This window comes from Capra hircus, assembly GCF_001704415.2.
Source record: "Capra hircus breed San Clemente chromosome X unlocalized genomic scaffold, ASM170441v1, whole genome shotgun sequence".
In the NCBI taxonomy this organism is placed as follows: Eukaryota; Metazoa; Chordata; class Mammalia; order Artiodactyla; family Bovidae; genus Capra; species Capra hircus.
This window is the reverse complement of record NW_017189517.1, coordinates 31,526,095-31,551,061: the sequence shown is the minus strand read 5'-3', so window position 1 is coordinate 31,551,061 and position 24,967 is coordinate 31,526,095. Positions and strand designations below refer to the sequence as shown.

Genomic DNA, 24,967 nt, shown 5'->3' with positions numbered 1-24,967 from the left:
GTGATATTTTTATATGTAAAAAGTACAAGTACATAAGGAGTACACAATGATAACTAGTTGTTATTGTTTAGCTGCAGCCAGTGGAAATGCAACCAGGACCTCAGCCAAGAGTTCTAAATCTACAGGAACTACAGAGCAGTGAGCATGAAGGTAAAAGGCTTGGTCCCAACTATAGACACAAAGACTTGGGCCAACAAACTCAACCCAGGTATCTTTTAACCATTGGTGTGGATGGAGTGTTCCAATGCATTGCCAAGTGGTTTCCACTGGGTCAGACTAGGCAGAGTTTTGCCTTTGGGTTTTAGTCCTCTTGGAAAATTAGTCCCAGCTTCAGAAAGTGCATGGAAGTTGTTTTCATCATTGCTGGATCAGGTTTGGTGATGAACAAGGTCTGTTTGTTGAAATTCTCAGAAGCATGAGTTTAAGACTATCCATAAAGTGGTATCATGGTTCTGTATCTGTATTTTAAACATTAATGCACAATATAAATCAGTAAGTCTGGAGGTGAGCGGGCTATGTTTACAATGCGTCTTGCCTGGATTCCTCTTACTGATGAGTTGGGTTATTTATCCTTGCTGGGGCTCGAGAACGTTTGGCAAGGCAATCTAATGTGAGGTGACCAGCCTGGCTGCAGTAGAGGCATGCCTGAACTTCTTGCTGGTGGGCTCGTTTGGCTGGAGTGAGAGGTGGCTGGCTTCCTCGCAGCTGTATAGGGTCTTCCTTGGGTGCTGGACCTGTGGGGTTGGAGAAAGCTTGGTGGTGGATCCAGCGAGCCAACACTGGCATCTGGACCTCTGACTCTAGAAGCTCTGGCCAGTCACTATGTTTCTTGTCCAACTGAATACACTGAGTGATAAGGTCTGGGAGATTGTCCAATGGATCTGGACCACTTACTTCATCCTGAGTGGAGTCAGTTAGTTCTTCTTGGAAGTGATCACTCTGATTGAATCCATCATATCTCAGATTCTGAGCAAGGAGGTGGAACGTACTGGCATTTTGCTGAGAGAAGTTGTCCTCTTTGTCAACCTTAGTATTCACCAGGTGGTTCATTTTCTGTTTTATGGGCTCATCAAATGACTGCTGGAACTTGGTAAGAAAGTTCTCATTCTGCTTCAACAATGGTGATAGTTGGTGATTCCCTGTAATTGTCTATTGTATCTTCTGCAAGCAAGTGGGACTAGGCAGAATTGAGTACCAGTACTGGATACTAGTGGGTAGACAGTGGATTTACTCTGTGATCAGAGCAACAGCATCATGAGAAAGTAGGCAAAGCTGTTAGCCATGAGGTCACAAATGTATGCTGACAGATGAGAAATGCTCAAAATTGTTGTCCACCATTTAATGTTACATCTTCTTCATGGAGAATGCCAATATTCTGCACATTCAAAAGAAAAAAAAATTACCTTAGGACACACAGAAGTTTTGGAATTAAGTATATAAAAACAAAAGATATAGTAGATTGCTTTCTCCACTCCCTTTCTTGGTAATATATGTGTATTTTGCCATAATCTTGGTTCTAGTTTCTTTATCAAAGAATCAGAGACTCAAACAATTTTAGTGATCTAAAGATCACAATCCAAAGTGATCTTAAAAATTATCCAGGCCAAATTTGTAATTTCACAGAGGAGCTAAACAGAGATCCAGAGATGAAAAATGTTTACCCAGGGTCACACAACTAGTTAATATCAGAGATGGCATGCTCAGCAGGACTGCTGTCCAAAATAGCACTTCCTCCAGGACTACAAATGTGCTTACACTACTTTGGCATAATGACGGTTCTTTGCCCTTGCTACACCAAAACCTATTAGGGAACTGGCAGCTTTGGCATCGCCAGGGAGGTTGTTGGAAATATCGTCTCTAAGGCCCGATCCCAGAACTACTGGATCAGTACTCCATTTTAACAAGATTCTCCAGGTGATTTGAATGTTCACTGAAGTTTGAGAAGTGCTGTTCTAGAGAATACTTTGACAGAATTGGAATACTTACTGGTTGAACTTGATCCTCAGTGCTCCAACCATAACCTACAGTGCTATGGGGATCTTATTGCTGTGGTGGTGGTTAATGTATTTTTTCTGGCTTTCTAGTCTGTGTCTTAGGGCATATTGTTTGCAATGAAGATGATTAAAATATCTCAGGCAAGATGAAGAGATGAGATTGAGAACCTCAGAGACAAGAACAGAATATTCTTAAAGTTCAAAATATTCAGTCTTCCCTGCAAAGATAGCAAGAATAAAGAATCCAGGAAAAATTTAAAACAAACCCAAACATATTGTATATTGGTTGAAATATTCTATTACAGATTTAATTCGTCGTATTGTCCTTTCTCAGAGAAGGCAATGGCACCCCACCCCAGTACTCTTGCCTGGAAAATCCCATGGATGGAGGAGCCTGGTAGGCTGCAGTCCATGGGGTTGCTACTAGTTGGACACGACTGAGCGACTTCACTTTCCCTTTTCACTTTCATGCATTGGAGAAGGAAATGGCAACCCACTCCAGTGTTCTTGAATGGAGAATCCCAGGGACGGGGGAGCCTGGTGGGCTGCCGTCCATGGGGTCGCACAGAGCTGGACACGACTGAAGTGACTTAGCAGCAGCAGCATTGTCCTTTCTTTGTGCAGTACAGCATTTAAATTGGCCCTCACTCGATAAAAGAAATGTATGTCACTGAATGTAAGATTTGATTCCCTAGGTTTTATATGATGGTACCTCCTCTCTAGAGCTATGGAAGTTATTATTGGAAGAGTGAAATAGAGTAAGGTTGGGGGCTGGAAACTAACCCAAACACTCTCAGCTGGATTATTTGAAGAACTTGTTTGCTTGTCAATTTTCTCTTTTATGTAATGAGGATGACTATCTTGTCTACTTTAAAAGGCTGTTGTAACAATAATACAATAGATAGGTACCCTGAGTATCAACAAAAAATGAGTGATTTGCTTCCAAGATTGTTCCAATGCAGCTGACAATTCCAGTGGTGAGACTCTACCCTCATCACATGATACCAAAGTGGGAAGTTACTGTCATACATCCTTTCTTATTTTCTATATCTTGTTTTCCATATCTCACCTACCTATTTTCTTATTCACCTTTCAGACACCTTTCACTTTCCAGGGCCCATCCATAAGTTTATTTCTGCCAACACAGCTAGGTGTCAACTGATATAAGATGTTAATTAATTATTGAAGGTTAATGATTGACCTTTCTCAGGGCTTTTTCATTTTTTCCCCCTCAATATGTATAAGAATCTGCTTGGTCACAGTCTCTAGAAATTTTGATTCAGTAAGTCTGGATGGATACCAGGAACCTGTACCAGTTGGCTAGCAGATTCTTTTTGCTTGTGGTCCTTGTGAGAAAAGCCATACAGACAAACATCATGGAATAAACCCATATTAGTTGCATCTCTGAGAAGTAGAAATGGGGAGGAGATATTTGGGCATAGGAGGTTGACCTTGAAATGAAACAGAATAAGTAGTAGGCTCTTCTCTCTCCATAATAAAGCCCACAAATAGTCCACAGTGTCCTTAACTGTTCGTATCTCTCAGGTAGTAGAGAGCCAGAGTTCAGCATGAAGTTTCTAGAATCATACTGATCTGGGTCCAAACCTTGGCTTGGCCAAAAGCTGTGTGACTCTGGACCAGTTATTTAAACTCTATGAGAATAAGTTCCAAACTTTAAAATGGAGATGATTTTAATACCTGCCTCATGGTTTCATGAGTGTAAATGAGATAAAGAGAGATTAGTACAGCTTCATATACATGGTGAATGCTCCATAAATGCTAGTTATCATTATTCTAGGTCCACAGTCTATGTTTTAGAATTTAAATTATGTCAAATTTTAGAAAGGTAACACAGAGTATGTACTGTTTATTAGATAACACTCTCAGTAGTGTCTGGGAAAACATCCCATAATTAAGCCATTAACATTTCTGCAGGAAAAAAAATGTCTGAATATTCAAAGACTATGAGACTATGTTCATGTGAGTTTGGGTCAGGTTTTTCTGCAAAATGAGTTTTGGCACCAAATTAATTTAAAAATTCTTATGTTGTATAGAGATTTTTGATTCCAGAATTGAAGATAAGGTTTGTGAAAATCTATCAAACTCTTTTGGGGGTTCAATCACTCAGTCTTGTCTGACTGTGTGACCCCACGGACTACAGCATGCCAGGCTTCCCCTGTCCTTTACCATCTTCTGGTGCTTTCTCAAGCTCATGCCACCTAACTGTGTCATCCTTTTTCACCCCCTTTCTCTCCTGCCTTCTATCTTTCCCATCATAAAGGTCTTTTCTAATGAGTCAGTTCTTCCCATCAGGTGGCCAAAGTATTGGAACTTCAGCTTCAGCATCAGTCCTTCTAATGAATCTTCAGGAATTATTTCCTTAAGGATTGACTGGCTTGATCTCCTTGCAGTACAAGGGACTCTCAAGAATCTTCTCCAACTCCACTGTTCAAAAGCATAAATTTTTCAGTGCTCAGCCTTCTTTATGGTCCAACTCTCACATCCATACATGACTACTTGAATAATCATAGCTTTGACTATATGGACCTTTGTTGGCAAAGTCAAGTCTCTGCTTTTAAATGAGTTTTCTAGGTTTGTCATAGCTTTACTTCCAAGGAGGAAGCATCTTTTGATTTTATGGCTGCAGTCACCATCTGCAGTCATTTTGTAGCCCAAGAAAATAAAGTCTGCCACTGTTTCCACTGTTTTCCCATCCATTTGCCATGAAGTGATGGGACCAGATACCATGATCTTAGTTTTCTGAATGTTGTGATTTAGGCCAGCTTTTTCACTCTCCTCTTTCACCTTTATCAAGAAGCTCTTTAGTTCTTCTTCGCCTTCTGCCATAAGGGTGGTGTCACCTGCATATTTGCAGTTGTTGATATTTCTCCCAGCAATCTTGATTCTAGCTTGAGCTTCATCGAGCCCAGCATTTCACTTGATGTACTCTGCATATAAATTAAATAAGCAGGGTGACAACATATAGCCTTTACATTCTCCTTTCCTAATTTGGGACCAGTCTGTTGTTCCATGTCTGATCCTAACTTTTGCTTCTTGACCTGCATACAGGTTTCTCAGGAGGTAGGTAAGGTGGTCTGGTAGCCCCATCTCTTTAAGTATTTTCCACTTTTGTTGTGATCCACATAGTCAAAGGCTTTAGTGTGGTCAATGAAGCAGAACTAGACATTTTTCTGGAATTCTATTGCTTTTCGTATGATTCAGCAGATGTTGGTAATTTGATCGCTGGTTCCTCTGCCTTTTCTAAACCCAACTTGTATATCTATAAGTTCTTGGTTCACATTCTTTTGAAGCCTATCTTGGAGGATTTTGAGCATAACCTTGTTAGGACATGAAGTGAATGCAATTGTGCAGTAGTTTGAATGTTCTTTGGCATTGCCCTTCCTTGGTATTGGAATGAAAGCTGAGCTTTTCCAGTCCTGTGGCCACTGCTGAGTTTTACAAATTCACTGATATATTGAGTGCAGTACTTTAATAGCATCATCTTTTAGGATTTGAAATAGCTCAGCTGGAATTCCATCACTTCCACTAGCTTTATTCATTGTGATGCTTCCTAAGGCTACTTGTTTTTACACTCCAAGATGTTGGCTCCAGGTGAAGATCACACCAACATGGTTATCTGGGTCATTAAGATTATCTTTTTATAGTTCTTCTGTGTATTGTTGCCAGCTCTTCTTACTCTCTTCTGCTTCTTTAGGTCCATACTGTTTCTGTTTATTATTGTACCCATCTTCACATGAAATGTTTTCTTGGTATCTCTAAGTTTCCTGAACACATCTCTAGTCTTTCCCTTTCTCTTGCTTTCTTTTATTTCTTTGTATTGCTCACTTAGGAAGGCTTCCTTATCTCTCTTTGCTATTCTTTGGAACTCTGCATTCACTTCTCCTTCTCTGTCCCTTCTTTCTGCCCTTTCCCTCTACTCTTAGAAGTTCCAGAATATCTGTTAAGGTCTCCTGTTTCTTCACAGAATTATGTATTGAAAGTGACAGATCATTTAATTTTTTCTGGTTAATGTAGCACTGGTGAAACACTTGCTAAAATTATAGGCCTTAGCCCAAATTTAAATCATACAATGGCACTGTTGTCAATGGTGATTCCTAATCCCTCAATGAAAATCTACCTTGACATATCATTTTGGAAATCACTCTCCTTTTTAGAAGTCAATGGCCTTCCTTTGGATTGTCCCAGCAGATCCTGGGGCTGAGCTGACAGTCTGGAGGAGTTCCAGACCACAATCTTATGGAGATGAAGTAGAAACAGAGCTTGTAACTCAAATGAACAGTCTCAAGGGATTCAACTTGTGAGCCTGGACTAGGTCTGATGAAAAACTGCATATGCTTAAAATTTTCATTAATCAGTATGAGTTTCAACGTGAAAGCAACAGCACAAAAATAGGCTTAGTAAACTATTGCAGGTCACTTTGATATTTGTGTTCAGTTCAACTGAAAGCCACAGTTAAGAGTTTTCCCAGATATAAAATTACTCCACTTTGGGGTTCCCTAAGACTTCATTTGGAGAAGGACCTATTGTTCCCTGCTGCTTATAAGAGAGCTTTGAGACCTTACCCAGCTTTATTTTCAAGCTGTTCTACATAACCCATTGGAGGAGACACTTTGAACTAGGGTTATACAACTACCCAGATTAGTTGCATTCTTACTCTTGGTCTCCAGATCTTCTACAGGATGCTAATATAAAAGCTAAATGTGTATATGTTAGTCGCTCACTCTTTTCAGAGTCTTTGTGACCCCATGGACTGTAGTCTGTCAGACTCCTCTGTCCATGGGGTTCTCTAGGGAAGAATACTAGAGTGGGTAACCATTCCCTTCTCTAGGGGATCTTACTGACCCAGGGATCAACCTGGGTCTCCTGCCTTCTAGATAGATGCTTTACCATCTGGGCTACTAGGGAAGCCCATAAGAGCTAAATTGATACATAAATAACACTCATAAGGTGACCACTTATGCCCATAACGGGCATACTGTTTGGACTTCTCTGAAGAGCTGGTTCTGATTCCAACTATGCCACCATCATATAAATTGTATAGATGATAACTTTTGGCAAGTCACTTCCTCTCCTGGGTATTTTCTGTATCTGTATAATGAAAAGATTGGGTTTCTTAAGGTTTATTTAGAAAAAAAAGAAAAGAAATTATGATTCAGAAGGTTAGCAGGAGACCTAGGAATCTGAATTTTTATAGGCACCCCAAGTTATTCTGTGTTAAAAGGTCTTCAGATTTTACCTTGGGAATATTGTGTGATTGCCCACACAAAACTCCTACATTTATCAGAGATTTTCAAATATCAGCATACATCAGAATCCCTTGGAATTTTAACATACAGATTTTTGGGACTCACCCCTAGACAGTATGGTTCAGTGAGTCTGGGATGAAACCAGATAATTTGCATTCCAATCAAGCTCCATGGATAATACTATTGTTAAACTTTCTCCAGCAACATTAAAAAAAAAAAAAAACAAAAAAAAAACCTCTAAGCTGAGTAGTCTCAAAATGCCCTTTCTGCTTTGGCACTATCTACATTTTTGAACGTAGGAAACATTTGACTCCAAAAGTGACCTCTTAAGTGTGTGAGATGTGGCTTGCTTATTCCTAGAGTCTACTTGGGGCTGCATGGTCACCTCTAAACAGTGGGCTAGAACAGACCTGGCTCAGGCTTGGGACATGTAACAGCTCAATGGAAAGAGAGAGAGTAACAATTGAATTGACCCTTCTCTCAGGACTTTGTAGTTCCTGCTGAGAGTTATACACTATTTTACTCTGCTCTGTAAATGAGGTAGAAAAACTCAATCCCCATATCAGAGACACATCAGTACAGCTGGGATCAATTTATCCATTGCTATACTCAGGCCTCACAGTTTCCTTTAAGCTTCAATCCTCCTCTGGCTCAGTTGGACCCATGGCGTAGCTGCTTTCTAAGTTCAACTGCTTATGAAGTTCAGCATGTCTCTCCAATATGTCCTGTTAGTTTCCCAGTTTTCCTTCCTAATGTGCACAGCACTATTAAGGAATCTCTTCAGCCTCCCTGCTCTATGTACCTATTTAACATTCCTCTTAAGGTCATGTTTTCCAGTCTCTTCCTTCATCTACCTTCTCTGTTTTGCCTACTCTCTGCTGGCAGCCAGATCATATGTTTGAATGATTCTGCTCAGTCACCAGCCAGAATAACATCTTCCCTGAAATACACGACCCATTTACACTGATCTTTTCTCTCAGTTCAACAAAGAAGAAGGTCTAGAAGAATTGGGACAGTTTTTCTGGGAAGGCAAGGATCTGGATGCTGGATGGAAGGCAAGGTGATCTGCCAATAGGTAGACATCATATCAGATTCCCAGGTGATTCTAGTGGCAAAACAACAACAACAACAACAACAACAACAAAACCTCACTTGCCAATGCAGGAGACATAAGAGTCACAGGATCAATCCCTGGGTCTGGAAGATCCCTTGGAGAAAAGCATGGCAACCCACTCCAGTATTGTTGCCTGGAGAATCTCATGTACAGAAGCCCCTGGCAGGCTACAGCCCATTGGGTCACAAGATTCAAACATGACTGAAGCAACTTAGCATGCATGCAGACCTCCTATCACTAGGGCTGAACATAGAGCACTAGATAGAGTCAAGGAAAAAAACCCCAAAACAGACAGTATTGCTTCTTGGCTATACTTTCCAACTTGATTCAGGCCCTGAGGGGTACCAACATTACATGAGTGGTAAATTAAGACATTAGGGAAAGTAGCCATGTTCTGGAGGTTTTTCAAATCCTAAAGATCAAGTATGCTGCTACTTACAGCTCATAAGTGTTGTCTCTGAGTCTCATGTCAGACTTTCAAGTGCTGAAGACATGGCAGGCCTCTAACACACTGTACATGCATGGACTTTCACTTGTGTTTGTTAAGATTAGGAAGGACAAGTTCTGCATTCCTTCAGCTGTACCCAACATTTTGTGGGTCTCGGGGGCGGGGGCAGTAATAACACTTATGACTTCTTGAGATCCTAATTTATGCCAACTGCATACTCTGACTGGTACTGGCTGCCTGGTGCTGTGTGTGAGAGGATTCTGGGCCTGTGACTGGCCTCACTGGTAGAATGTTATGAAGGACTGTCAATGTCTGTCATGGGCTCTGGAGCAATAACTGCACCATGCTGAACATGTATTTGTTGCCTCTCTCCTAGACCTTATAATCCTCACAGTGGTCTTCAATGTAGATATGATTATATGCATCCTACATGTAAGGAAACCAAGCCCCTACCTCCACTTCAGAACATGTAGTCATGCCCACTACTGCTTTTTACTCTTTCTCCCCTCATTCTAAAGCTCTTTTATTCCTATACTCACCTTAGGTTCACCCTCCTCAATACAGTCTCTCTGACTACTCACACCCTTACAACTTATTCATTCCCTGAAGAACACATGATTGTATGTTCTTTCCTTTAAGCTCCCTCAATACCTTGCACATCCCAGGTGGTGCCTTCAATGCAGGGGACAGAAGAGCCATGGGTTTAATCCCTGGGTCAGGAAGATCCCCTGGAGAAGGAAATGGCAACCCGCTCCAGTATTCTTGCCTGGAGAATCCCATGGACAGAGGAGCCTAATGGAGTTGCAAAGAGTTAGACATGTCTGAAGAGACTCAGCACGAGGCTAAAATTGTGATAAGAAAAATCAGACCTGGAATCCAGCCATGAAAATCTTGTCAAAGTGTTAGGAAGCTGAATGAGAGCAGGAAATAGTAACTCTGTAGAACTGATCTGAAGTTAAAGGAAGGACCAGCAGGCGTTAGTATCACCAGTTTTGGGCTTTCCATTCACTATCTTCCCTACTTCCTTAAACCCCATGAATTCAGTGACTTTTTTTTTTTTTGCAAGGCAAAACAAATGATGATGTCTGAGGAAGACTTCTTTACTACTTCTAGGTTCAAAAAAGCAATCTGGGAGAGTGCTTTGCATAACTGAATGTGTACCTTGTCGTGTTTTGTAAGAATAATGAGATAGCATTTTTAAATTGGGACCATCTCCATAAATCTGGGTGGAGCTATCACCACATCTATCTAATCAATACATGAAAATATTAAAAGAATAACCAAAAAGGAATGATTATGTTCTCATCCTTATGGAGCTTCACTGTCTGTGTGTATAGAGATTTAAGTATCTTAAAAATCACTTTAATATTCATTATCACATTCAATTTTGACAGCAATTTTATCAGGTCAGAAAATTAAGGTACTGAGATGTTAAGCAAAATCAAGGGTCAAAGGGGAAGCTTGGTACATGTGTAACTGTTTCTGAAGGGCTCTTGGGGGAAATACATATTCTCAGAGACAAAGGAAGGAGCTACCTGAAGATACATTTGGGAGGGTGAGGGTAGAAACTGGATGATTGCCTCCATGAAGTAATTTATGAGTTTCATATATTGGAAAAATGTAAACAGAGTTAGGATTACTACTCAGAGAGTTATTAGAATGGAGACTCCATGAATTAGATAAAAGGAAGGCACCATGAAGACGCCTCATTTCAAATCATTTCAAAGCTATAGATTCTATAATTTGCTTGAGCACACAGCTAAAAGACTGGCGATGACATTGACCATCATTGTATGTAATCTAGAATCTGATCCTCAGATCTACAGCCAACCTGAACCTTATCCATCTTGTCCACCTACCTCACAGCTCCTGTTACTACAGAAGACTCAGTCACTAAGATACAGCAGGTTTTGTTTACCAATTTGAGGACTTAGCTTGGTTCCTCTGTTCATTCCCCATGCCTCCATCATTTTAAAGAGCGTATACTGTTTCAAGTAAACAATTAGAGGAAGAATGGAAACATTCTGATCTGCAGATCTCAAATAGTCATAAAATGAGCTCTTTAAATTTGAAGTGAAAGGTCTTCTCATGCATTCGTGCTCCCTGCTGCCTCTTTCATCTTTAATTCATTAGTGCAGTTCACTTAGTGCTGAACACCACTTGCAACTGATGAGCTGACAGAGCCTAGCCCACTTAGATTTAAACTTTTTTTTTTTTGCTTTGCCAGGTCCCTGTGGTATGCAGGCAATCTGCAGCCCTGCTCAAGGTGGAGAAAAATTAATATAAGCAACTTAGTACATATCATGTTTTTCAATTATAAGAAGCAACTTTAGAGATGAGGAATTTAAGGCTCAGGAATTGGAAAACTATTCAGGTCATGTTATGACTCTCTTTGCTAGATTCCAATCCCAAAGCTTTCCATTAGCCTTTCTTTCCTCTCCCAGGCTTGACTATGAATTAACACGCAATGCAGGGATTATAAGAGTATAATAGAGGAAGCCTTTCAAAGTATTCAATAACTGGTAACATCCCACACATATCCAGAGCATTTTGTTTGATCTAAGTCTTCTCGTACTGTCTCATTTATCATCTTTCTAAACTGCAAAGTAAGCAAGGCATGTATTCAACACTCCCACCAACAGATAAAAAAGAATTGTCCAGGATATATAACTATTTATCTTCCCTGGTGGTTCAGATGATAAAGAATCTGCCTTCAATGAAAGAGACCCAGGTTTGATCCCTGGGTTGGGAATATCCCCTGAGGAAGGGAATGGCTGCCCACTCAAGTATTCTTGCCTGGAGAATTCCATGGACAGAGGAGCCTGGTGGGCTACTGTCCATGGGGTCACAGAGAGTTGGACATGACTGAGTGACTAGCACACTTATACAACAATTTAGTATTAGATCTTGGACTAGAATCCTCAACTCTTGCTCCTAACAACACTGCATCCTAAAAGTAGTTTGAAACAGTGAAAAATCATGGGCTTGGGAGTTAGATAGAATTTAGATTAAAATCCCAATCTGAATTCAAAGCTAAAGCTTTGAGACTTTGGACAAGTTACCACTCTGAACCTTAGTTTTAGTATCTGTAAAATCTGTAGTGCAAAGTAGCTGTGATGAGTTGAGATACTGTGTATAAAACTCTTGGCATTCAGCAGACACCAATGATGGATGCCCCTGATGACATGTTTTCTGCAGACACTGAAAGGTTACCTTTCAAACATCCCTTTCACCAGCTCCAGTGTCCTCACCATCTTGGGGGAAGGTAATTCTTGGTGTCGAGCAAGTGGCTTAAACTAAGTCACTTAGCATAAAAACCTGTCAGTTTTTCTCCTTTGTAGTAGTCATAGCAATTGTAATACTTGTAATTAATTATTACATGCTTGTTTTTCCTTGGAAGAAAAGTTATGACCAACCTAGATAGCATATTCAAAAGCAGAGACATTGCTTTGCCAACTAAGGTCCGTCTAGTCATGGCTATGATTTTTCCAGTGGTCATGTATGGATGTGAGAGTTGGACTGTGAAGAAGGCTAAGTGCCGAAGAATTGATGCTTTTGAAGTGTGATGTTGGAGAAGACTCTTGAGAGTCCCTTGGACTGCAAGGAGATCCAACCAGTACATTCTGAAGGAGATCAGCCCTGGGATTTCTTTGGAAGGAATGATGCTAAAGCTGAAGCTCTAGTACTTTGGCCACCTCATGAGAAGTGTTGACTCATTGGAAAAGACTGTTGCTGGGAGGGATTGGTTGGCAGGAGGAGAAGGGGACGACAGAGGATGAGATGGCTGGATGGCATCACTGACTCAATGCATGTGAGTCTGAGTGAACTCCGGGAGTTGGTGATGGACAGGGAGGCCTGGCGTGCTGCAATTCATGGGGTCACAAAGAGTCAGACACGACTGAGTGACTGAACTGAACTGAACTGAACTGTTTTTCCTACTGGACTATGAGTTAATCAAGATAGGAGTCATGCAGTTTCACTCTGTATCCCTAGGTCCTAGCATACTTCTTTACACATAGAGGCATTCAGTAATTCTTTGTTGAACTTATAATGTCTGCCATTAGATAGGAGAAGGCAATGGCAACCCACTCCAGTTCTCTTGCCTGGAAAATGCCATGGACAGAGGAGCTTGGTAGGCTGCAGTCCATGGAGTCACAAAGAGTCGGACATGACTGAGCGACTTCACTTTCCCTTTTCACTTTCATGCATTGAAGAAGGAAATGGCAACCCACTCCAGTGTTCTTGCCTGGAGAATCCCAGGGAGGGAGGAGCCTGGTGGGCTGCTGTCTATGGGGTCGCACAGAGTCGGACATGACTGAAACGACTTAGTAGCAGCAGCAGCAGCAACCATTAGATAGTAGCTAATTGGTCTTACTGTTTCCCATTCCGGATATAATTTCTATTATTTGTCCCTGAAGTGACTGAACAAGCTAGCCCCGCTGCAGTGCATATCATCATGTTTTTGCATTACAGATAACTTGAGTTAACTAGATAGAAATATAGACAAAGAAAGACTTGTGGCAGTAAGACTAATGCTCAGGAGGAAGATGTCCCAGCCCTGGAGTTATGGTGACCTTAGCCAGAGCAGTGAGAAGCCTTAAAGACCCTTGAGAATATAGCCCATCAGGCTCCTCTGTCCATGGGATTCTCCAGGCAAGAACAGTGAACTGGGTTGCTATGCCCTCCTCCAAGGCCTCTTCCCAGCCCAGGGACTGAACCCGCATTTCCCACATTGTAGGTGGATTCTTTACCATCTGAGCCACCAGGGAAGTCCTGAGACTGTACTACATTTGGGCAAATGGGTCATTTAGTTTGTGGCTACTCTCTTCTTAGAAGAGTTCCAGATACGTTTAGGCCCTTAGGTCAAAAAAATTATCCATCAGATTTGGAAAGAAAATGAATACAAAATAATCCAGGCAAGAATTATTTAACAACATATTTTCAACCACCCTTAAGTGAAGACAGAATTATTTACCTCTCCCATTTTGTGCCCCAAACATAGGCAGGTTACAAGCTTCAGCAGTGGAGCAGATTCTGGAGGATGGAAAAAGGCCAAATAGGAAGTAGTGGGAATCTCTAGCATCTTAAGTAGCAGCAGCAACCTTAGTTCTGTGGTCTGACTGCTAGAGTGCTCCATTTTCACTGGCTGACATTCCCCAATGCCCTGACACTGACTGGGACAGATACCAGGTACAAGGTGATAGAACTTGGGGCTCTGCCAGCTCAGAGCTCTGTAAACTCAGCAAGTTCATATCCTTGAAGCTCATGTGGCCACTAATATCTACCACAGAGGGCTTTTACATAATAAATCTTGGTTGAGTATCTGTAATATTCTAGGTGCTGTGTTGGGAACTGGAAAGAAGTTCCCATGGAGCATGGGCATTCTAGAATTATTGAAGCAATGTTATGCAAACTGCTTGTCTCAGAGCCCAGTTCATAACAACTGCTTATAGTTATTATTTTAACAGCCTGAAATATAAGGATATGATGGTTAAGAGTCCAGGCTGTGGAGTCACACCGGGGTTCCAGTTCTATCAGAATATGAGCTCCACATATTAGTCAGGAGAACTTGGGCAAGATTTTTTAATGTTTCATACCTCAATTTCTTGGCCTGTAAAGTAACTAATAATGATCTTAACTGTTTTATAAGCTTGGAAAGATCATATAAGAGTAATATGAAACTCCCTGTAAGTCTTCTCCCTCTGAGAGGTAATGACTCAGTACCAACACAAGTCTAGTTGGACCAAAAACAAAAGGCCTTTTGAGGAAAGTATCTCTTGAACTGCTTGAAATTTGTCTGGAGTAAAAAGAAAGGTAAATGGAAGAACTATTGTTATAGGGGCCAAAAACTGATGGCACTCTAGGTACAGATATTATGGCAGTGAACTACTTCATAAATGACAAATAGACAGCTCCCTTCTTCACATCCATCACAGGTGAGAAAATGCTGTCACCAGATTCATGGCCTTTGCTCATAATAAACTCAAAATGCCCTCTTTGCAAAGCCCTTCTGTCTTGAGCTCCAGATTTCAGTAAGGTCACATCTACTTCTCCATCTTTTCTCATTGAATCATATTTCCAATAAGACTTAACTCTTTCCACCTACTTGTGTACCTGTGTTCTTGGTGACCTCTGTATTGAGGATTGGCAATGTCTGTACTGACATTGGCAAATAGAGTTCCCAGAGGATAACTGGGGATGCAAAAGGACCAGCAGTAACATGATTCTGCAGAAAGATGGGCTCTGCCTGACCTTAAAAAATCTGAAAATATATTGAGGATATAATTTACACATAATAAAATTCATCAAGTATGTGGAGTTAATGAGTTTTGACAAATGTGTGTGTGTGTGTGTGTGTGTATAATCCACCACATTTGAGATGTAAAATATTTCCATTACTTCAAAATTCTATCACATTCCTTTGCCGTCACTTTCCCCATCCTTGATCCCAGGTAATCATGAATCTACTTTCTAGTTGTATAGATTTGCCCTTTCTGGACATTCCATATAAATGTAATCATACAGTATGTGGTCTTTTGTGATTGACTTCCTTCACTTGGCATGTTTTTGAGGTATATCTATGTTGTGGCATATATCAAGACCTCATTCCTTTTTATTGCCAAAAATATTTTGTGGTATGGATGTAACACATCTTGTTTTGCCTTACTGATGGATATTTAGGTTGTTTCCAGTTTGGGGTCATTACAGGTAAAGCCGCTATGACCATTTGTGTATAAGTTTGTGTGCATACATATATTTTCATTTATCATGGGTTAAATACTGAGGTGTAGGTCATGTGGTAAGAATGTTTTACTTCATAAGATAGTGAACAAAGTGACTATACTGTTTTGTATTCTTATCAACAGTATACGAGTATTCCAGTCATGCACCCTTGCCAACATTTGGCATTGTCAGTCTTTTACATTTTATTTGTATGGGGTTTTACAGAAGCTCCTAAAGAACATTGAGCCATTACATCTTTCTACTATTGGCTGGTCACTATCATCCTACCTTTATGTCCTTTGAGAAATATGGTAAGTGGGAGGAGAAGCTTTATTTATTACCTAGGGATAGGAAATCAGTGGGACTTCTCTGTTGGCTCAGATGGTAGAGAATCTGCCTACAATGAGAACCGGGTTCAATCCTTAGGTCAGGAAGATTCCATGGAGAAGAGAATGGCTACCCATTCCAGTATTCTTGCCTGAGAATTTCATGGACAGAGATGCCTGGAGGACTACGGTCCATGGAGTCACAAAGAATCGAACACAATTGAGTGACTAACATACACAAATTGTGTGGGAATCAGTAAAGACACCTGTACCTATCCAGAGAGCCTTCATGGGAGGCAGTCTATAAAGAACAAACAGCAGTTGTATGGAAGATGCAAGGAGGAAAATTTGGGATTCCTATAGCATAGAACTTACTAGATTTTAGAACTGCCTTATAAGAGAGTGAACTTTAATAATTAAGCCCCTTCCTATCACTAGGCGTTTTCAAGTAGCAATTGGATGAACATTTCATGGGGATGTTCTTAAGCAGATTCATATACCAGGAAAAGGTTAGATGAATATCCTCAGATATTTCTATGACACTGTGAAGCAGATAATATTGAAATTCTGTGCCTTATGATTCTTTGTTCCTGTTCTCTGCCCTTTCACCTGACTTCTGGCTAACCCACAATCTTTAATTCCACAGTAGCAGAAATGGCTGGAAATCAATCTTCACTAGAGTAAGCTAGAGATTTCCTTTTTCCAGAGTGTCTGAGTTGTAGTATGATCCCATATAACAATCCCTGATGGTAGAATTTCAGCCAAAGCAACAGGCAATGAGTAAGATGTTTCAGGTAGAATTTCATGCTTGATGTCGCTCACATTAAACATAGTACCTAGATGATCATCTGGCTAATAATGTAGCCCTTGAGGGAAGTCAAAGGGAAAGAAAGCAAAGCTTCCAAATTTGATTTTCAAATCAGGGCTACTTCTCCTCAGCTTGATTTTCACATCCACATAGACCTGACTATCAAATTGTCCATCTGCCAATTCTTTCTTGTATCCAACATCTTCTAGCACTGATACGGTACTGTATGTTTTTAGAATACTGCTTACATCAACTGACAGCTTATATATATATATGCGCATATATATATATATATATATAATGCATATATACATATACACACACACACACACCCATCATGAATGATGTATCTTTTATTAGTCTTCACACTTCAGGTGTCTGTCAGACTGTCAAGTCTTCCTGCCTTTTATAAGAATGTGTCATCATAAAGGAAACTTGTTGTGATCTGCCACCAGGCATCAGGGATTCAGTCTGCAGGGAGACCCTGAAGCAGTGCCAGAGTAGAAAGTTCCCAGTGATATCCCTTGTTACTTGTACTTATCTTACTTATTTGTATGTTAATTCAGTCAAGTTTGGCCAGCATTGCAGAGGATATGAGAATGCTGCAAACTGGCTATTAACCTCACTATTGACACAGTGTTGTCAAAGCAATATTGCATTGCAGATCCCCATACTCCCTACCTTTGATTTAGTGGTAGCGGTTTAATCAGCATAAAGCCTTCATGACTCTATCAGTATTGGTTCAAGAACCAGTGTGAGACAGCAAAAGAGACACAGATATAAAGAACAGACTTTTGGACCCTGTGGGAGAAGTCAAGGGTGGGATGATTTGAGAGAATAGCATTGAAACATGTATATTACCATATGTGAAATAGACAGTCTAAGTTTGATACATGAAACAGGGCACTCATAGCTGGTATATTGGGACAACCCACAGGGATGGATAGGGAGGGATGTGGGAGGGGGGTTTGGGATGGGGCACACGTGTATACCCTTGGCTAATTCATATCAATGGATGACAAAAACCACTACATATTGTAAAGTAATTAGCCTCCAATGAAAATAAATAAATTAAACAAATAAAAGAAGAACCAGTGTAAGTTGAGGCTTACAAGAAAAGCCTATAAGGAGATGGAGCTATGAGGAACTGGAGGAAGCTGATAGGTTTACCTTCCTGGTTCTGGGCTCTGTATGGACACTCCTCATCCTTAAACTTATTTTATTTATATTTCATTCTTATTGATGTACAGTTGATTTACAGTGTTGTGTTAGTTTCAGGTATACAGCAAGGTGAATCAGTTATGCATATATATATATATATATCAGTTATACATATATAGTTGTACAAATATATATATACACTGTGAATCAGTTATACATATATAGTTATACATATATACACATCCATGTTTTTAGATTTTTCCCATATAGAATATTGAGTATAGAATATCAGAATATTGAGTTAGAATATTAGAATATAGAATATTGAGTAGAGTTCCCTGTGCTATATAGTAGGTCTTTATTATCTATTTTATACACCATAGTGTATATATGTCACTCCCAATCTGCTAATTTATTCCTCCTCCCCTTTCCCTGTGGTAACCTTAAGTTTGTTTTCTACATCTGTGACTCTATTTCTGTTTTGTAAATAAGTACATTTGTACCATTTTTTTTTAAATTCCAAATATAAGTGATATCATATGGTATTTGTCTTTTTTTGTCTGATTTTTCACAGTATGATAATATCTGCTGCTGCTGCTGCTAAGCTGCTTCAATCATGTCCGACTCTGTGTGACCCCATAGACGGCAGCCCACCAGGCTCCGCCGTCCCTGGGTTCTCCATGCAAGAACACGGGAGTGGGTTGCCATTTCCTTCTCCAATGCAGGAAAGTGAAAAGTGAAAGTGAAGTCGCTCAGTTGTGTCTGACTTTTCGCGATCTCATGGACTGCAGCCTACCAGGCTCCTCCATCCATAGGGTTTTCCAGGCAAGTGTACTAGAGTGGGGTGCCATCGCCTTCTCCAATGATAATATCTAGGTCTATCCATTTTGCTGCTAATGGCATTATTTCGTTCTTATGGCTGAGTAATATTCCATTGTATACATGTACCAGGTCTTCTTTATCCATTCATCTGTTGATGAACATTTATATTGTTTGCATGTCTTGGCTATTGTAAATATTGCGGCAATGAACATTGTGGTGCCTGTATCTTTTCAAATTATGATTTTCTCCAGATATATGCCCAGGAGTGGGATTGCAGGATCATCTGGTAGATCTTTTTAGTTTTTTAAGGACCCTCCATATTGTTCTCCATAGTAGCTGTACAAATTTACATTCCTACCAACGGAGTAGGACAGTTCCCTTTTCTACATATTGTCTCAAGAAATTATTGTTTGTTGACTTTTTAATGATGGGCATTCTGACTGGAGTGAGGTGATACTTCACTGAAGTTTTGATTTGGATTTCTCTAATAATTAATGATGTTGAGCACCTTTTCAGGTGCCTGTTGGCCATCTGTATGTCTTCTTTGGAGAAATGTGTGTTTAGGTCTTATGCCCACTTTTTGATTGGGTTGTTTGCTTTTTTTGATATTAAGCTATTTGAGCTGTTTGTATATTTTATTTTATTTTTTTTTAAATTTTCTGAATATTGAGGTTTTTTTATTTTTTTATTTTTTTAAATTTTAAAATCTTTAATTCTTACATGCGTTTTAGAAATTAACCCCTTGTCAGTAGCATCATTTGCAAATATTTTCTCCTAGTTCATACGTTATCTTTCATTTTGGTTTACTTCGTTGTGCAAAAGCTTTTAAGTGTAATTGCTGCTGCTGCTGCTGCTGCTGCTGCTGCTAAGTCGCTTCAGTTGTGTCCGACTCTTCGTGACCCCATTGACTGCAGCCTACTAGGCTCCTCCATCCATGGGATTTTCCAGGTAAGAGTACTGGAGTGGGGTGCCATCACCTTCTCTGGTTAAATGTAACTAGGTCCCATTTATTAATTTTTGTTTTTATTTCCATTACTCGAGGAGATGTATCCAAAAAGATATTGCTGTGATTTATGTCAAAGAGTGTCTACCTATGCTTTCCTGTAAGAGTTTTATAGTATCTGGCCTTACATTTAGGTCTTTTTAATCCATTTTAGGTTTATTTTTCTGTATGGAGTTAAAGTGAAGTCGCTCAGTCGTGTCCGACTCTTTGCGACCCCATGGACTGTAGCTTACCGGACTCCTCCATCCATGGGATTTTCCAGGCAAGAGTACTGGAGTGGGTTGCCATTTCCTTCTCCAGAGGATCTTCCTGACCCAGGGATTGAACCCAGGTCTCCCACATTGTAGGCAGACGCTTTTACCATCTGAGCCACCAGGGAAGTCCTATATGGTGTTAGGGAATGTTCTAATTTCATTCACTTACATGTATTGTCCAGTTTTCCCAGTACCACTTATTGAAAAGACTGTCTTTTCTCCATTGTACATTCTTGCCTCCTTTGTAATAGATTAGGTGACCATAGGTGCATGGATTTTTCTCTGGGCTTTATATCCTGTTCCATTGATCTTTATTTCTGTTTTTGTGTCAGTACCATAACTGTTCTGTTGACTGTACCTTTGCAGTATGGTCTGAAGTCAGGGAGCCTGATTCCTCCAGCTCTGTTTTTCTGTGACAAGATTGCTTTGGCTATTTGTGGTCTTTTGTGTTTCCATATAAGTTGTAAAATTTTTTTGTTCTAATTTGGTGAAAAGTGCCACTGGTAATTTAATAGGGATTGCATTGAATCTGTAGATTGCTTTGGGTATTATAGTCATTGTCACAATATTGATTCTTCCAGTCCAAGAACATGGTGTGTCTCTCTATCTGTGTCATCTTTGATCATCATCAGCATCTTATAGTTTTTGGAGTACAGGGCTTTTGTCTCCTTAGGTAGGTTTACCCTTTTTGATGTAATGGTAAGTGGGATTGCTTCTTTGATTTCTCTTTCTGATTGTTCATTGTTAGTGTATAGAAATGCAAGAGATTTCTGTATATTACTTTTGTATGCTGAAACTTTACCAAATTCATTGATGAACTCTAGTAGTTTTCTGGTTTTCTGTATATAGTACCATGTCATCTGCAAATGCTGACAGCTTTACTTCTTTTTCAATCTAGATTCCTTTTTCTTCTCTGATTGACATGACTAGGAGTTCAAAAACTATGTTGAATAAAAGTGGTGAGAGTGGGCACCCTTGTCTTGTTCCTGACCTTAGAGGAAATGCTTTTAGTTTTACACTGTTGATAAAGGTAAGTGTTAGCTATTCTCAAAATATTTGATAGAATTTGCTAGTGAAGTCATCTAGTCTTGGACTTTTGTTTGTTGGAAGTTTTTAAAATCACAGTTTGAATTTCAGTACTTGTGATTGGTCTGTTCATACTTTCTATTCATTTTTTCTTCAGTCTTGGAAGCCTTTCTAACACTGTGTTCCATTTCTTCTAGGCTGTCCATTCTATTGGAAAATAGTTGCTTATAGTAGTCTCTAATGAGCCTTTCTGTGGTGTCAGTTGTAACTTTTCCTTTTTCTTTTTGCATTTTATTGATTTGAGCCCTCTCCTTTTTTATCCTGATGAGTCTGGCTAAAGGTCTATCCATTTTGTCTATCTTTTCAAAGAACCAGCTTTTAGTTTCATTGATCTTTGCTATTGTTTTCTTTGTCTCTATTTTATTCATTTCTGCTCTGTTCTTTATGATTTCTTTCCTTCCACTAACTTTGGGTTTTGTTTGTTCTTCTTTCTCTAGTTGCATAAGGTGTACGCTTAAATTGTTTATTTGAGATTTTTGTTGTTTCCTGAGGTAAGATTGCAATGTTCTAAACGTCTCTCTTAGAAACTGTTTTGGCTGCATCCCATAGGTTTTGGATCATAATGTTTTCATTTTCATTTGCCTCTAGGTATTTTTTTATTTCCTCTTTGATGTCTTCAGTGCTCCACTGGTTGTTCAGTAACATACTGTTTAGCCTCCACGTGTTAGTTTTTTGTTTTTTTAACATGTTTTTCCTGCAAGTGATTTATAATCTCATATGGTTGTGGCTAGAAAAGATGCTTGATATGATTTCAATTTTCTTAAATTTGCTGAGGCTTAATTTGTAGTCCAAGGTGTGATCCATCTTGGAGAATGTTCCATGTACACTAGAAAAGAAAGTCTATTCTGCTGGTTTCAAGTGGAATGCCCTATAAATATCAATACGTTTGGTATATTGTGTCATTTAAGACTGTAAGTGGAGAGTTTAAGTCCCTCACTCTGATTTTGTTACTCTCAGTTTACACTCTTATGCCTGTTAGTGTTTGCCTTATGTATTAAGGTGCTCTTATGTGTATGCGCATGTTAGTCACTCAGTCGTGTCCAACTCTTTGCGACCCCACAGATTGTAGCCCACCAGGCTTGTCTGTCCATGGGATTTTCCAGACAAGAATACTGGAGCGGACTGCCATTCCCTTCTCCAGAAGATCTTCTTGACCCAAGGATCAAACCATGGTCTCCTGCATTGCAGGCAGATTCTTTACCATGCTCCTATGTCCAGTGCATAAGTGTTTACATTTATGTCTTCTTCTTGGATTGATCCCTTGATCATTATGTAATGTCCTTGTTTCTTGTAACAGTATTTTATAGTCTATTTTTTTCTGATATGAGTATTGCTACTCCAGTTTTTTTTCCATTTTTGAAGGGTTAGCTTTTTCCATTCTCTCACTTTCAATCTATATGTGTCACTAGGTGTAAAGTGGGTCTCCTATAGAGAGCATATATATTATCTCATTTTTTATCCATTCAGCCAGTTTATAGCTTGTGCAGGCTTTCTGATGGGAGGGACTGGAGCCTGCCCTCTGGTGAGTGGAACTGGGGTCTTGGCCCTCTGGTGGGCAGGGTCATGTCAAGGCGTGTGTTTTGAGGTGGATGTCAGCTCCATATGACTTTAGGCAGCCAGTCTGTTGATGGGTGTGCTATGTTCCCATCTTGCTGGTTGTTTGGCCTGAGGCATTCAGCACTGGAGCCTACAGGCCCTTGGGTGGGACTGGGTCTTAGTGCCAAAATGGGGACCTCTGGGAAAGCTCACATCAGTCAATATTCTTTGAGGCCTCTGCTAGCAGTATTCTTGCCCCTTCACCCCATAATTAATTACAGGTGCCCCTCCAAGATCCCTATGTATGTCTAGTTCAGGTTGCTATGGAGGTGCTGCTTTGTACGTGCCCTCCAAGAGTGCAGTCCCATTTCCCCCAGCCCTGTGGAACTCCTATACTCAAGCCCCTCTCCCTCTCAAGGCTATATGTTCTGTAGGTTCTTCCTACCAATACCAGACCCTCAGACTGTCTTGGAGGACTATTTTTATGGGGAAATAGCCCTGTGTAGCCTATGTGGGTTTAATATCTTTTGGTGCAAGGACTGTTTTCCCTATGGATATCTGCTGCCTCCTTCCTCAGGACATGCTGGCCATTATCCCTTTGATAGGAGATGTGACTGATTTTGTGGTGACCAGAACCTGCACTGAATATTGAGTGGGGCTTCCCTTTTTCTCTGTGGTTGTCACTGCCCCACTGCCCTGTCAGGGGTGGGGTATGCTCTGTTGTTGTTGTAGAGGTCCCCCCAGATCGGTTTCTTAGCTGTGTTTCTGATATGCAGTGTGAGGTATGTGGGATTGGAGTGTTCCCACTAGGAGAGAAATCACTGGGAGAAAATCCACTGAGTATTCCTCTTCTGGAGCTGTTTACCTGTGCGTGTGCTCTGCTGTGTCACCTTTCACCCATTCTCCAAGCTCACAAATTGTACTAATTGTCACTGCTCTTGGCCCCACCATATCCATGGATATGCTGGTAATTGGCTCTGGTATCTCACAGGCATTATTTTCACCAGGCAATCAGTGTAGATCTACTGAAGTCAAGTCCCAAGACTGCAGCCATCTTGCATCTGGGCCTGCTGTGGGTCCTATAAAGGAAGCTCAGACTCTGGGCTGTAACCAGCCCTTACATGTACATGCCCACAAAGCCACAGTTGCTAAAGCTAGACCCACCTCAGCTTCAAGAGCACTTGTGGTCTGTTCAGATGTTCTGTGGGCACTGAGTTCACAAAGCCAGCAGTAAGGGTGTAAATCCATGGTTCACACAGTCATGATGGGAGATTTCAACTCTTCTTGCTTAGCTGCATGTTCCTGGGGCTCAACTGTGGTTTCAGCCCCACCTCTGCTCATGGGCCATCCACTGGCATCTGCTTGTGAGGCTGCCCAGGAGCACACTAGCCTGCCCAGGTGCAAGGGGCTGAGGCAGCCACTAACCAGGGCATATGAGCCTATTTAGGCAGGAGCTCTGCCCAGTGCCTGCAGAGGGAGGGCCAGCATCTGGGGAAAGATGCTGCAATAGTGGCCTCAACTTCACGCACCATTCAACAATGGCACTTCATTTCTATGCTGCCCTGGGCTTCTTCCATGAACATTCCTGGTTGTAGAACTCCTCACTCCCATCTCTTCAAGCTATCTCTTTGCAGCCAACAGCAGTCCTCTCTCCCAACCCCATTTTCCAGCACCCAGCTCCTGTCCATAGCAGTGGATACACTTCTCACACTGGGGCCATAGGCTATGGCACAGACCATCTGTGTAGGTCTCACTCTGTCTGGCCTACCACAAACTGGTTGCTGGGCTGTTCTCTGAGTCCCCAAAGCAAACCCCCCTTCTATCCCAGTTGATCTCCCTGCTGGTGCAGGGGCTTCCCTGGGTGCAGGAACCTCTCCTTCAGCTCCCCTCAAGGGCACAGTTTCCATCCTGCTTCCTCTTTTTTCCCTTCTATCTTTCATCCTACCCAGGTCTTTCTTTTTCTTTTAGGTGTCCAAGGTCCTCTCATAGTGTTCAGTGGGTGCTCTATGAGAACTGGCCCATTTGTAGATGTATTCTTTATGTATTTGTGTGGAGAGGTAAACTCTAGGTCCTCCTACTCTGCCATCTTGACTCATCCCTTCTAGAATTCATTATTTTAAAGCCTAGTAGCTTCCATAATCTTACAAGTGACTGAACTTTTCTGGTTTCATGACCCATAGTTTAATACTCCCTCTCACAGGCCTTACCACTTAGTGAAGGATAAGAGGCCTGAAACACAAGGCCTCGGTTCAGTTTGATTGAATGGCTTCTCTATCAGCAGATTAGTTAGGAAAGAACTTTTGCTCAAAGCTCTGGTTAGTTAGTAATGACAACCAGCTAATCATTACTTTTTGTTTTAATTAATTTCTTTTTATTGAAGGATAATTGTTTTACAGAAGTTTGCTGTTTTCTTTCAAACCTCAAT

At 40.7% G+C, this 24,967-nt stretch overlaps 1 protein-coding gene across 1 annotated transcript; it reads right to left on the bottom strand.

Moving 5' to 3' along the window:
- On the bottom strand, positions 1-23,790 carry LOC102186846 (zinc finger CCHC domain-containing protein 16). Its single transcript, XM_018044092.1, has 3 exons — positions 23,664-23,790; positions 14,930-15,075; positions 1-1,149 (listed from the first exon to the last, which is right to left on the bottom strand). Exons 1-3 carry the CDS (start codon positions 23,788-23,790, stop codon positions 547-549), a joined length of 876 nt encoding a protein of 291 aa, XP_017899581.1. The 3' UTR covers positions 1-546.
- Between the last annotated feature and the right edge of the window lie 1,177 nt (positions 23,791-24,967).

What these genes read in the sequence shown, in the direction of transcription:
- LOC102186846 (XM_018044092.1), bottom strand. Translation starts at nt 23,790, where the DNA reads ATGGATTTACACCCTTACTGCTGGCTTTGTGAACTCAGTGCCCACAGA. An exon ending in GGCTTTGTGGGCATGTACAT is followed by an intron (nt 15,076 to 23,663) that starts GTAAGGGCTGGT and finishes AGATTTTTTAAG; the next exon opens with GTCAGGCAGAGCCCATCTTT. An exon ending in CCAAGAACACAGGTACACAA is followed by an intron (nt 1,150 to 14,929) that starts GTAGGTGGAAAG and finishes AAGATACAATAG; the next exon opens with ACAATTACAGGGAATCACCA.